General features: G+C 37.7%; 2 protein-coding genes across 2 annotated transcripts in view; both read right to left on the bottom strand.

The window, feature by feature from the left end:
• LOC138403626 (cell adhesion molecule Dscam1-like) overlaps positions 1-1436 on the bottom strand; it is a 117483-nt gene extending 116047 nt beyond the window's left edge. Inside the window, exon 1 of the mRNA XM_069504880.1 lies at positions 1332-1436. The gene's annotated coding sequence lies outside the window, so the exon portion shown is untranslated. The remainder of the gene's footprint in view (positions 1-1331) is intronic.
• Positions 1437-8635: 7199 nt separating this feature from the next.
• The window catches only part of LOC117988956 (cell adhesion molecule Dscam2-like), a 184579-nt gene continuing 177977 nt past the window's right edge, over positions 8636-15237 (bottom strand). The window contains exons 34-37 of the mRNA XM_069505182.1: positions 14492-14680; positions 13690-13821; positions 12657-12771; positions 8636-11507 (exon numbers count right to left, since the gene is read on the bottom strand). Of these exons, the coding sequence (XP_069361283.1) occupies positions 11453-11507; positions 12657-12771; positions 13690-13821; positions 14492-14680 (491 nt within the window). The 3' untranslated portion in view covers positions 8636-11452. The remainder of the gene's footprint in view (positions 11508-12656; positions 12772-13689; positions 13822-14491; positions 14681-15237) is intronic.

Below are 15237 nucleotides of genomic sequence, written 5' to 3'. Positions count from 1 at the left end.
ATGCATAAAGATAAATAAAAATCAGTTTTAGAATGTACAGGTAAAGCCCTTTCATATTATGATACCCTACTTGGTATATTAATCTTACTTTGAAAGTTGTAAATACAAATTATTTGTTCATGAACACATTTTTTTTGTAATGTAAGCACAAATTCACGGTTGTCCCTTACGTGTGGCACCTACCTACTTGCCAAATTTCATGATTCTCGGTCAATCGGAAGTACCCTATAGGTTTCTTAACAGACAGACAACGAAGTGATCCTATAAGGATTGCTTTTTTCCTTTTGAGGTACGGAACCCTAAAAAGAAATTGTTTGTCGGCAAAAATAAGAAGAGTTTTAGTTGTTTAACTAAAACTGCCAAACTAAAATAATTTAGTGTACTATTAGGTCAAGAAAAACTATAAAAACTTGTATTTTTCTGCGAAAACACACTTTATGTGCCCACTTCAGCTTCAGTCCGGCCCTAAGTGTTTTTCTCTCTGAGAGTGCTGAGAGGTTTACATAATCTAAAAATAACATTCTTTTAGCTCTATCGACTCTGTATGGTAGGTATTTTTTTTATTTAAGAAGATTATTAGATTTTATCTAACTATATTATTATAACACAAATCACTACCCTAATTATAAATGCGTAAGTGTGTTTGTTTGTTGGTTTGTCCTTCAATCACGTTTTAAAAATCCCGTGGAAACTCTTATTTTCCGGGATAAAAAGTAGCCTATGTCACTCTCCAGAAATCACGTCAATCCGTTGCTCTGTTGCGGTGTGATTGAAGGACAAACCAAGAACCAAATACACTTTCGCATTTAAGGGCATTATATCCACTTTAGCTTTCGCTTAAAAATGAAGAAATGATATGTGTTTCAGGATTTTTGGATATTTCACCCCCAATAATTTTCAAAAATTATACATCCGCGTGAAGCAGGAGAGGGTCAGCTAGACACTCTCGGTCCTAAGATTCTTTTTAACTTACGTAAATATAACCTTAGCTAAGGTTAAGTAACAAGCACACCTCTGTAGATTTTCAGTCCTGAAATATACTCGGAGTAGAGAATAGAGATGCGTATTGATCGAAATATTTATAACTTCTTAACGGATTCAACTACGAAAAAAGTTTTAATTGATTTTTTAAATAATGGATAGGTACCTAGTTATAATATTCAATGCCAGTTTTGTTTTGATTCACCCGTGGCTTCACCAGAATCAGCTGATGCTGTGATATAACCTCTCCTTAAGTTCTCTCTTGTAATCCTTCGCCGGATATTAATTAAGGGGGCACTCGAGGGAACTTTAACCCTGCAATTCACGGGTCAACCTTAATTACTACGTACCTAGTTTTTCCACCGTTTCTTTCCCACAGACGCTAACACAGATTAGTAAGAGAGGGATGGAGGGTGGAGGAGCGGACCGCGGGACACCCGGACGCGGTCGCTTCGCGAGGCTGACTGAGTTCTGAAATCTCTGCGCCTCTCAACCCAGGTCAGGTCACCGGTAAGGGCTCGTCCAGATACAGGCTTTAATTGTATCAAAGTTTCAGTTGCGTATTTTCAACGGCAACTTGGAGACGATTTGTTGACTTTTCACATTTTATTGTGTACGATTTATTGATTTAGGTTTAGGCGTCGGCTGGGTAGGTATTTTCATTGCTACTAGAACTAGGTAGGTATTTGATTTAGTTGTAGGTAAAAAGAAAAGTAGCTCTCTGTACCTTTTCATCAAGTACATACCTAAAGTAAGTAAGGATTCTATCTAAAGTTTAAAATCTAAATATAAAAAAGGAAAAGGTAACTGGCTGACTGACTGATCTTTCAGCGCACAGCTCAAACTGGACGGATAGGGCTGAAATTTGGCATGCAGATAGCTATTACCTATGACGTAGGCATCCGCTAAGAAAGGATTTTTGAAATTCAACCACTAAGGGAGTGAAATAGGGGTTTGAAATTTGTGTAGTCCACGCGGACGAAGTCGCGAGCATAAGGTAGTCTATGCAATAAACTGAGTACAGTGCACATCAGAAAATAATGTACGTCGACCTTGAGAAAGTAGATAGCGGTTTTGTAGAGCACTGTCTCTGTCGTTGAGATCGAAAAAATGTCACATAGGAAGGTATATGTCACAGAGGCAACGCTCTACAAAACTGATATCGTATTCTAAAGGTCGATGTACATTACATATTTTACATATTTAAAACCCGTATTTCACCCCCTTAGGGGTTGAATTTTCAAAAATCCTTTCTTAGCGGATGCCTACGTCATAATAGCTATCTGCATGCCAAATTTCAGCCCGATCTGTCCAGTAGTTTGAGCTGTGCGTTGATAGATCAGTCAGTCAGTCAATCCTTTTATATATTTAGACTAGCTTATGCTCGCGACTTCGTCCGCGTGGACTATGCAAATTTAAAACCCGTATTTCACCCCCTTAGGGGTTGAATTTTCAAAAATCCTTTCTTAGCGGATGCCTACGTCATAATAGCTATCTGCATGCCAAATTTCAGCCCGATCTGTCCAGTAGTTTGAGTTGTGCGTTGATAGATCAGTCAGTCAGTCAATCCTTTTATATATTTAGATTTTAGATATACAAATCCACGCTCACCCTTTCAGCACACACCTGACCTTTACCCGCCATCCCTCGTAACCAATAAATTGAATCCTCAAACAAATCCCAAACAAACAAAAGGTAACTTCATCGCACCTCAATATGGAGAGGGCTTTACCCAGCATCCCACCAACACCGCCATGTACAGTAAACAAACACAACGAAACGGTTGACAACCTTCCTACTATTTCATACTCTATGCATGTGTGGGTATGGAAATGCTTGTACCTGTACGCTTTGTATAAGACTAGCTTTTCGTTCGCGTGGACTACACAACCCTTATTTCACCCCCTTAGGGGTTGCATTTTCAAAAATACCTTCTTAGCGGACGCTTACGTCGTAATAGCCTATCTGCGTGCCAAATTTCAGCCTGATCTGTCCAGTAGTTGTGCAAGCTGTGCGTTGATAGATCAGTCAATCAGTCAGTCACCTTTTTCCTTTTATATATTTAGATTTTACGTCTCACCAAACATTGCTAGAATTCGAGAGTCGAAACACAATTCCGTCAAAGTAAAATGGACCTACATAGCCTTGAATTGAAGTCAAAAATTCAATGCCACTGATTTTAATTTCGCAACGTTTCCGCTTGGAGCGCTGGCTGTAAAAGTGTAAATGAGTAAATAAACTTGAGCTTTAAAACAAGGCAATTAAGATCCAGTTTACTATAATGCGGAAGGTTTTCGACACTCGAATACTATCAACGTTAGTGAGACAAAATCTTGTACTAAGCGTACTGACGTAATACTTTACATCTGTGTGGGTTATTCTGAAAATGGCCGCCGGAAGTGAAGCGCATGCGTAGAGAAAAACTCGCGTCTTTATCACCCTCATAAATTGTGTTTTAGACGAATTTAAGCCTTATTTATATGATGATAAGTATAGTAGATAGATCAAGTGAAGGAAAATAAAGTAGGTTTGTCTAGAAGTGTGGCGGGATTTTGAAGTTGAAAGTTGAGAAAGGGTTTTCTAGCAACGAACATCACTAAGGTACCCTTATTGTAAATGCGAAAGTGTGTTTGTTTGTTGGTTTGTTGGTTTGTCCTTCAATCACGTCGCAACGGTGCAACGGATTGACGGGATTTTTTGCATGGATATAGACAAAGACCTGGAGAGTGACATAGGCTACTTTTATCTCGGGAAATCAAAAAGTTCCCACGGTATTTTTAAAAACCTAATTCCTAATGATTAGTTACTAATTGTTACAAAGAAGAAAATTAAATTAAAAAGCTAAGTACATTATTTTAGATACGGAAATAGCCGTTGTATCGGAGCCCAAATAATGGATGAAAATTATCCCGAAAGCTCGTGAGACCCACACAAGTGCCAACAACAATTGCTTTAAAAAATTTCAACTGAATTAGATACACGAATACATTATCTACGGACGGAAAACATTAATTTTTATATCATCATCATCATTAACCTATCATCAGCTCACGTCATGAGCACGGTTCTTCACTCATAATGAGAATGGTTTGGCCGTAGTCTACCACGCTGGTTACGTGGGGATTAGCAGATATTTTTATACGCCTGCGTATTTTTTTATTATTATATTTTTTATTTGTTAAACTTATAGAATATACAGGGCTTTAAATGTCATAATAACATTAGAAATGGTCAGGCAGTAAAAACTCACAGATAGAAAGATAAACTCTAAATTTATAAAATTAATGTGGATTTCAGACATTTGCAAACTAACTTTGACCAATAATAATAATTGCACTAACCAGATACGTTTTGGGTTCGGGTCTATTCCCTAAATAGGGCTGAAATGGGGGTGTATACCTACCTACTCAAAATAACACCATTAAGATAAGTTCAGTCGGTAATACATTAGACCGCACTAACGCCACCCAAAGGACAGATTTTGAGCTTAAGTTGGTTCATAAAATTTAGTTTGATTTACTGAGTTGATTATTATAAGGGTGACTGTTTTTTTAAAATAATTAAATATTAATCTAGAAGACGAAGTGATTCTATAATAGTTCCTTTTTAGGTTTCCGTACCTCAAAAGGAAAAACGGAACCCTTATAGGATCACTTTGTTGTCTGTCTGTCTGTCGGTCTGTCAAGAAACATACAGGGTACCTACTTCCCGTTGACTTAGAATATTGAAATTTGGTGGGTAGGTAGGTCTTATAGCAGACATAAGGGTAAAAATCTGAAAACCGTGAATTTAGGGTAACAACACACAAAAAAAAATTGCGATCATGAACTAATAATTAGTATTTTCAATTTCCGAAGTATAACTATATCAAGTGGGGGGTATCATATGAAAGGGCTTTACCTCTGCATTCTAAAACATATTTTTATTTATTTTTATGCATCATAGTTTTTGAATTATCGTGCAAAATGTCGAAAAAATACGACTGTAGTACGGAACACTCGTTGCGCGAGCCTGACACTTGGCCGGGTTTTTTTTTGTGTTTTTTATTTTATTTCCGATGATATTGATAATATAAGCCGGACGCCCGATCGTAATATTTGAACGTTTGGATCGACAGCTCCATCGCAAACAAGTCGTAAAGCGACAATTTATGACGATGACATGTTGAGGCAGTATTAATCAACTTATTTTGTGAACTCAAGCAATAAATTTTATTGATGTAATATTTCAGTTTGATCCCTTAAATAGCTAACCGTAATGTCAGGGCTGGGCCATTGCTGCTGACTTTGCAGAGTTATGTCCATTTGAAAGAAACATCGCGAGGAATCCTGCATGCCTCAGAGTTCTCCATAATGTTCTCAAAGGTGTCACACACCTGCCAATCCTAAACTATACTGATTTAATAACTATTTGAACATTAAAAAGTTACCTTCGTACTTTCTTTACTTAAAAAAAGAATAAAAAAAAAGCATTTCATGTCGAAAATAATTTAAAAATTATTCTTAAATTAAATTCTTTAAAAAAAAATTAAAATAAAAAGTTTTCAAAAGTTAAAAAAAAGAAGTTAAATGGTTTTCATTCATCAAAATGTGAGTGTGAATATGGATTATACTTACTCTTATTCTCTATTAGCTGATGCCCGCAACTTCGTCCGCGTGGAATTAGGTTTTTTAAAAATCCCGTGGGAACTCTTTGATTTTCCGGGATAAAATTTCCATGTCCTTCCCCGGGATGCAAGTTATCGCTGCACCAAATTTCGTCAAAATCGGTGTAACGGATGGACCGCGAAAGGCGAGCAGACAGACAGACAGACACACTTTCGCATTTATAATATTAAGTATGGATTAGTATGGATTACATACTTACTGTAGAGCGTAGCGAAACCAATAATTAATCTATGTACTTACTCTTATTCGAGCACAAACTGAATTCAGTATGTCATTTTTAACCGACTTCAAAAAAAAGGAGGAGGTTCTCAATTCGTCGGAATCTTTTTTTTTTTTATTTTTTATGTATGTTCCCCGATTACTCGAAGACGCCTGGACCGATTTTGAAAATTCTTTTTTTGTTTGAAAGGGTATACTTCAAAGTTGGTCCCATTTAAATTTGGTGAAGATCTGATGAACATCTTCGAAGATAGATACTGGAACTCCTCAACGGATAAGAGTAAATTGCTCGCGATCAGTGTAATAGCTTAGTAAACAGTAAATTTTTAACCAGTCGTAGCATAATTCCATGGGGCCACTAAAAATTGTGAAATAATTTTTTTTACAAAAATAATAAAAACCGACTTCGATACACAAACACTAAAAATTGAAAAATAATTTAATTTATTACCGAATATCTTATGTATACAAGAGTTAATATAGTTCCATAATAATATTTTTTGGGGTCGGAGTCTCATAAAAATATGAAGTCTAGACGATTCGCGCAGCTAAAGCTAATTGGCACGGGCACCAAAAAGTATTATTATGGAACTATATTAACTCTTGTATACATAAGATATTCGGTAATAAATTAAATTATTTTTCAATTTTTAGTGTTTGTGTATCGAAGTCGGTTTTTATTTTTTTTGTAAGAAAAATTTATGTTGTTCAAAATCCTCTGGTTCAGTAACGCTCGCCTAACGATAACCTAAACGAGTTGGCTAACAACCGTTTCCCGATAACTCGCAGATCGACGATCTGATCAATCTGTTAGAAATGTATTTATAGATAAAAAGTATCTTACCTTATCTTGTATATATATTTTGGAACTATGCATATTTATTAGAAACAACACTGAGTATTTTGTGGGAAATAACACAAAAAGAGACAACTTGCGTACAATATATAAATACAACATAATTGTACCCCAAAATAACTGCTACACTTTCTCAAAAAGCGCATTTGCATTTGGTGTTAAAATTTTTAATCATTTACCACTCAATATTAAAAAAACAGAAGGCAATATGTTTAAAAATAAATTAAGAAATTGGTTAATTAGTAAGGCCTTTTATAATATTAATGAGTATTTTTATGAAAATTATTGATGTAAGTGTAGTATGTAAGTAGTACCTAGGATGTGTTTTTTAGTTTAGTAAACAAAATAGTTAAAAATTGTAATATTTAAAAATATTGTATGTAACCAGTATTGCACGCCACAAAGTGGCAAACTGTTAGAACTTTATAACAAGTATAACACCTAATGTACCTACACAGTTAAAGCAATAAAAATTTATTCTATTCTATTCTATTCGACTGCACTCCCAACTCCAACAAACTGGAGCACGTATTGTTTCAGGCGAGTTCTCACACGGATAATGAATTTCTGCGACTTCGTTTGCAAGTTTGAGCAACTTCCGCGCTGAAGTAAGTTGAGTGCTTCAGCGTCAGGTTATTTTAAATGAGAGAATTTAATGAGTGAGGAGTGCTGCTAGCCTAGTGATTAAAACATCCGTCTTCTATTCAGAAGGTCGGAGGTTTGATCCGGCGGGCATGCACCTCTAACTTTTCAGAGTTATGTGCGTTTTCAGCAATTACTTATTAAATATCACTTGTTTTAAAGAATTTGCCTGAGAGTTCTCCATAATGTTCTATTAAGGTTTTCTATGATAATTTTATGAATGCTAAGATTAAATATTTTTTCAAAAATTTCTGGTTCAGATCGACTGCACTCCCAACTCCCACAAACTGGGGCACGTTTTAGGCGAGTTCCCACACAGAGAGTTTGAGCAACTTTTTATTGTACACTAATGAATTTCTGTGACTTCGTTTGCAAGTTTGAGAAACTTTCACGCTGGAGTAAGTTGAGTGTTTCAGAGTCATGTTATTTCAAAATTCAAATGAGAGAATTCCCGTTTGCCGTAGAGTTTTTGACGACCTCCCTGGCGCAGTGGTGAGCGCTGTGGTCTCAATAGTGGGAGGTCCCGGGTTCGATTCCTGGCAGGGGTTTGAAATTTTATAATTTCTAAATTTCTGGTCTGGTCTGGTGGGAGGCTTCGGCCGTGGCTAGTTACCACCCTACCGGCAAAGCCGTGCTGCCAAGCGATTTAGCGTTCCGGTACGATGCCGTGTAGAAACCAAAGGGGTATGGGTTTAATAAAAACTGCCATACCCCTTCCAGGTTAGCCCGCTATCATCTTAGACTGCATCATCACTTACCACCAGGTGAGATTGCAGTCAAGGGCTAACTTGTATCTGAATAAAAAAAAAATAAAAAAAAAGAGATTCTGAGGCCATGGAGTCTCAGTGCGCAGAAATCGTATGAAACATTAATTTACCATACTTAGTTAATTTTAACATATTATTTTGGTGATAGAAGAACTGGCTCATTTTCAGGATTCCGTAGTCAACTAGGAGAAACGTTAATACTCTAACGCGATCTGTGTTTCCTACCAATAACATCCCGGGTATCTTTAAAACTTAAAACGAGAGTGAATAGGCATATTCTAGATAAACGGTAATCTTAGACACATCATCACTTTCCATCAGGTGTGATTGTGATTTAGCATACCTACCATAAAGTTTAAATGTTAGTGAACGGGTTCCGGGAAGGCAAAACAATTTGAGTGACGTGTAAAGGCGGTACGAAGTTTGCCGGGTCAGCTAGTTTTAAATAAAAACAACCTTAATTTGAAATGTTCTTTTAATTATTATCGTATTTTGTAGTTTATTTATTTACAGAAACTTATTGACAGAGGCAGTGATGATTTTCACATAAATTTGGCATCGACTTATTACTTAGGTAAGTATAATTTAATACAAAAATGTTGAGAACAACCTTTCTAAATAACAAACTATAACAATATACTTAGTGTAAAATGTAAAATAATAATAATCATGTAAACATGTACCAAAAGTGGCTTCAGTTATAAAGTTTAAAAAATTTGTAATCTAACGAATGTTAAGATGGTATATACGATACCTAGCAACATATTATTTTATCATTAAGTGAACTTATTATAAAAACAATAATTTGACTAGTTTTAGGGTTCCGTACCTCGAAAGGCAAAAAGGAACCCCTATAGGGTTTTCTGCCTGTCTTTTGTGTCTGTCAAAAAACCTATAGGGTACTTCCTGTTGACCTAGAATTATGAAATTTGGCAGGTACGTAGGTCTTATAGCACACATACGGGGAAAAATTCAAAAATCGTGAATTTTTGGGTACTATATCACAAAAAAATTGAAATGTGTTCATGAGTATATAATTAGGAGTATTTTAAATTTTCTAAGTAAAATAACCATACCAAGTGTGGTATCATTTGAAAGAGTACATTTACACATTACTTGTAGGTACATTCTAAAACAGATTTTCATTTATTTTTATGCATAAGGTTTTTGATTTATCGAGCAAAGTGTCGATAAAATACGACCGTAGTATGGAACCCTCAGACTCGCACTTTGCCGATTTTTTAATATAATAACTTAGTAAGTACTTATTGAAAAATATACAATTATTATTGAGACATAATATAAATTTCAAATCAAAAATGCCATCGTTACCGCTGTAACGAGGCGAGGTGCCCTGAACGCTGGCTAATTTTGACTATTTAACTTCAATGCGAAAATTAGCACCTCTCACCAAACCGATTTGCATTTGTTATTTTTTGACACAATTTGAGAATTTTTGAGACACATTGTAACATCTTTTTTAATCGATATGATTTTTAATAGTAATCTAACTAACTAGATATTATTATCTAATGAAAAATTTTTCTTCGAAACGGTTATAAAATATTGTCTATAATTTTTTGTGCCGATTTTTGCCGAATTTTTCCAAAAAAAGAATGTTCCCTACTTAATTTTATTTGCACCTAAACTTATCATAGTCAGTATCGTACACTTTTAACAAAGTCACTTAGTACCTATAGGTATATCAAAAAAATATTCTTAATTTTTTTTCAATAATTTTGTCATCTCTTTCAATACTTTTGAAAATATTCCCGTACCTAAATATTCGAATAGGCCGCGAGTAATTCGAGTCAAATATAAAACGCCTAGAGTTATTCACAAACATTCTTTACCCTGAGTACAACTTTTCAATTTAAAAACGTGACACACCTTTTTATGAAACGTCAACTCACGACGTTTGCTCGTTCTATACCACACTTCACGACGGTTAGGGAACTTCGTTTGCTCGTTCTATACCACACTTCACGACGGTTAGGGAACTTCGTTTGCTCGTTCTATACCACACTTCACGACGGTTAGGAAACTTCGTTTGCTCGTTCTATACCACACTTCACGACGGTTAGGGAACTTCGTTTGCTCGTTCTATACCACACTTCACGACGGTTAGGAAACTTCGTTTGCTCGTTCTATACCACACTTCACGACGGTTAGGAAACTTCGTTTGCTCGTTCTATACCACACTTCACGACGGTTAGGGAACTTCGTTTGCTCGTTCTATACCACACTTCACGACGGTTAGGGAACTTCGTTTGCTCGTTCTATACCACACTTCACGACGGTTAGGAAACTTCGTTTGCTCGTTCTATACCACACTTCACGACGGTTAGGAAACTTCGTTTGCTCGTTCTATACCACACTTCACGACGGTTAGGAAACTTTGTTTGCTCGTTCTATACCACACTTCACGACGGTTAGGAAACTTCGTTTGCTCGTTCTATACCACACTTCACGACGGTTAGGGAACTTCTAACAAAACGTCGAAGCTTCGACGTCACTGGCAGGGGTCTCAAATTTTAATGTTAGTACATTTGCAGGTAGCCCGGTAGCCCTATTTTTCGTTAATTTTACGTCACCTAATAATATTTGACATGTCATCGATTCAGAATCAAACCAAAATTTGACTTACCTACTTACTCTAGTTCACTATTTCCATACTATAATAATCTGTTTTTTAGGGTTCCGTAACTCAAAAGGAAAAACGGAACCCTTATAGCATCACTTTGTTTTCTGTCTGCCTGTCTGTTGTCTGTCAAAAAACCTATACTACCCGTTGACCTAGAGTCATGAAATTTGGGAAGGTCTTATAGCAGACATGAGGGGACAAATATAAAAACCGTGAATTTGTGGTTACAACACAAGAAAAAAATAAAATTGTGGTCATTGCTATTTTTAACTTTCAAAGTAAGATTACTATACCAAGTGGGGTATCATATGAAAGGGCTTTACTTGTACATTCTAAAACAGATTTTTGTTTATTTTTATGGATCATAGTTTTTGAATTATCGTGCAAAATGTCGAAGACATACGACTGTAGTACGAAACCCTCGGTGCGCGAGCCTGACTCGCACTTCGCGGTTTTTTAAGTCAGTTAAGGAAAACTAAAGTAGGTATAAACACGATAAATGACAGAATATCATGTCACGTTACCTAAACTCATATTAAATTGAAAAGTCACACTCGGGCCTCTTAAGAACAAAGTAATTCTAGACCCTAACTATTCCCTAGTTAACAGTTTGTAATAATAATATAGTATTCTTCTATGTCTGTCTGTAAGCAGCAGTCTTTATTGTCAACGTAAATTATACATGTATCGTGAAGTCTCTCCGCTCCTGCTCCTGACGTTGTTGTTGATACCTGAAACAAGTTATTACAAAAAAATTACAGTAGTTTGAGCTGTGCGTTGATAGATCAGTCAGTCAGTCACCTTTTCCTTTTACATATTTTAGACAAAGCAACAACGCGACAAATTTCAAAACCCCTATTTTACCCCCTTGGGGGTTAAATTTTTGAAAATCCTCTCTTAGCGGATGCCTACGTCATAATATCTAGCTGCCTGCCAAATTTCAGCCCGATCCGTCCAGTAGTTTGAGCTGTGCGTTGATAGATCAGTCAGTCAGTCAGTTAGTCACCTTTTCCTTTTATATATATTTAGAAGATAATTCAATGGGTGCAACATACAAACTCATATTAAACAAACATAGGTACATGAACCCTGAAAAAGTGAAAACAATACACTCCTTTTTTTAACAGCCCTGTAAAAAAAATTTTGGGCGCAAAGTGCATTAAGTTGGAAATAACCCCTAAAATTACATTTTGTAGATTTTATTACAGATTTTTTTAAATCACAGAAGCATCTATCGTGAAAACAGAATATCATTTCGTATTGTATTTTGGTAGGTCTTGAAAGACACCAAAATACATAATGTTATCTTGACGGTGTTATAACCCCTTTTGGTTTGTAAGTTCTCTACTTATATTGTAGATGGCGCCACGGGTAGATAGCGTCAAGGGTAGATGCGATGGACAGATGATTGATAAAAGATGCTGGGTCTAGAACCTCAAGGTTTTTTAAGGCCCCCATTTTACCCCTTTAAATGTGTTTTCGAAAATCATTTCTTAGCGGATGTCTACGTCATAATAGCTATCTTCATGCCTTTCGGCCGTCTTGTGGCTTGAGCTGTGCGTTGATACTTGATAGATCATTCAGTCAGTCAGTCACTTCTTCCTTTCATGTAATACTAGCTTATGCTCGCGACTTCGTCCGCGTGGACTACACAAATTTCAAACCCCTATTTCACCCCCTTAGGGGTTGAATTTTGTACAATCCTTTCTTAGCGGATGCCTACGTCATAATAGCTACCTGCATGCCAAATTTCAGCCCAATCCGTCCAGTAGTTTGAGCTGTGCTTTGATAGATCAGTCAGTCAGTCAGTCAGTCAGTCAGTCAGTCAGTCAGTCACCTTTTCCTTTTATATATTTAGATTTAAGATTTATTTAGATTACCTAGAGGCATTAGGCGCGTGGTGCCGCCTCGGTCGCCGCCGCGACTTGTCGCGTGGGCCGGAGCCCGCGCACGACTCTGCCGAAGAATCTGTCACCGCACGGAACACTTCTTCCGCTGTAACAACAGACCACGATATGATACAGTCTCAGCCATGAGTAAATCCCGCAAACTATTTTGGACTTACCTTTGCACAAGTTAAAAAAATCTATTAAAAATATGCTCCTGAAAAAAGCATACCTATTACACAATTGAAGATTATCTAAATGATAAAAGAGCGTGGATTTGACCTGCAGCTCGTTCCGGCAACGCACAAGACTGCAAATACTATTTTATACATGGCATAATCTTGTACCTATATCAAATATTTGAAAAGAGCAACCGCCGAGTTTCTTGCTGGCTCTTCTCGGTAGGAAAGGCATTCCGAACCAGTGGTAGATGCATCCGACGATTCGAAAGTACTTGTAAAAGTTTATTTGAATAAAAAAGATTTTTATTTATTTATTTATTTAAAAGATTACTTGCAACTCGCGATCGTGCGTGAACTTTACTTGTGGTTATGTGTGTCGTGTAGACGGACATTGCGTAAGTGAACGTTCCTGTCGGACCGATTGAGGCCCGGTATCCACCTAAGCGGACATGAGAGGAGATGCGTATAATCAACCAATCAGATTCAAAATAGATGACGTGAAAAAATTATCACGTCATTTTTTAAAAATCGGATTGGTTTACTGTACCTACACATCTCCTCTCCGCTTCGGTTAGGTGGATACTCCCGAGCTCGCAAACTTTACCACCGATCGACTTAAACACAAGCATAAATACATGCAAAGCATGGTAAATTAAACTAGTTAACGATGCAAAAGAACTTGTAATAAGTCTACTTGAATAAATAAATTCTATTATATTCTATTCTAAACCACACGCGCTCGCTAAGATATTTTCACGCCATTCAAAATATTATTTCTGCGCAGACCGTATATCGACGTAACATATAAAAAGTTGTTTTACTACGGAACCCTAAAATTAACGTACCTTTAGCGGGAGCCAGCGGCATCCTGTACGCTACGCTGGAGTTACACTCCGCACAGGGGGAGCCGCTCGAGTCGGAGTCCGACTCCGTCCGACGCACCATCAGCGTCATCGCACGCGATAGTGTGTACTCGTCTGAAAAATCATCGTTTTGGCACGTGTGAATTGAGAATTGCTCAGTGGGAGGAAGTGGGGGGAAGTGGGGGAAGTGGGGGAAGTGGAGGGATGTGGGAGAAGTGGGGGTGATGAGGTACATGAGTAGGAGGTGGGGGATGGGAAATGGATCGGAGTGATGGAAAAGGTCAGGGAGATCAGGAGGAACTGGGGGAAGATGAGGGCAAAAGTTATACTAAGTAAGTTAGTACCTAGCTACCTACTCGATCTTCATATTGCTACGCCCCTCACCTTTTCCCCACCTTCTTCCAACTCCTCCCACATTTCTTCATATCTTCCCCCACTTCCACCCACCTCTCTTCTCATATATTCCACTTACCCCCGGCCTCGTAGTTAATTTTCTAAGCACCCGAATTACTATTTATTTGCCACCTCTTTAAATACGACCCATTTTAATATTACTAGCTTATGCTCGCGACTTCGTCCGCGTGGACTACACAAAATAATATGTCAAACCCCTATTTCACCCCTTTAGGAATTAAATTTTCAAAAATCCTTTCTTAGCGGATGCCTACGTTATAATAGCTATCTGCATGCCAAATTTCAGCCCGATCCGTCCAGTAGTTTGAGCTGTGCGTTGATAGATCAGTCAGTCAGTCAGTCAGTGTTGTTATATATTTAGATATCTCACCAGTGTGTGCAGGCGAGCGGTGCGCGTGCGCAGCGCGTGGCGGCGCGGCGCTGAGCGGCGCGGGCTCGGCGCGCCCGAACGTGCGCAGCGTGCCGCCGCCCGCCTCCGGGCCCGTGGCCGCGCCGCCCCCGCCGCCCCCCGTGCCACCGGACATGCTGAACGTCGCGTACGGGCTGATCTCGTACATCTCTGAAACATCCATTGAATTTTGTAACCACTTTAGGCCACTGCTTCACCACCAGCTACGGAAGAACCCAAATTTCGAGATCCCCATGTTCCCACTTTTCTACTATCGTACCACAAGGCATCGCCAAGGCCGCCAAATGACGGACTTTCAAACAAACTTTCATCCCTTATTTAGCCCCTTGGCAGTAGAATTTTCAAAAATCGTGAAATACGTATTTTTTTATTCTTAACCGAAAGCCTATGTATATACCAATTTTCATCGATGTAACTTTGATAGACTTTCATACAAACTTCCATCCCCTATATACCCCCCTTAGGGGTGGATTTTCAAAAATTCCTATCTTAGTGGATATTTAGATACTTTTTACAAAGAATACACCCGCCAAATTTCATGTCTCTAGGACCAGCGGTATAGGCTGTGCGTTGATATATAAATCAGTCAGTCAGTCAGACTTTGAATTTTATATATTTAGATAGAAGACAGACAGACATGTGGACAGACAAACGAACAGTTTGTGCTAAATCCTGTGTGATTTTTAAGTCAGCGTACTGACAACTCA

This window comes from Maniola hyperantus, chromosome 2 (assembly GCF_902806685.2).
Source record: "Maniola hyperantus chromosome 2, iAphHyp1.2, whole genome shotgun sequence".
NCBI lineage: Eukaryota > Metazoa > Arthropoda > Insecta > Lepidoptera > Nymphalidae > Maniola > Maniola hyperantus.
Note: the sequence above shows the minus strand (reverse complement) of the source record. Positions and strands in the feature narration are given on the sequence as shown.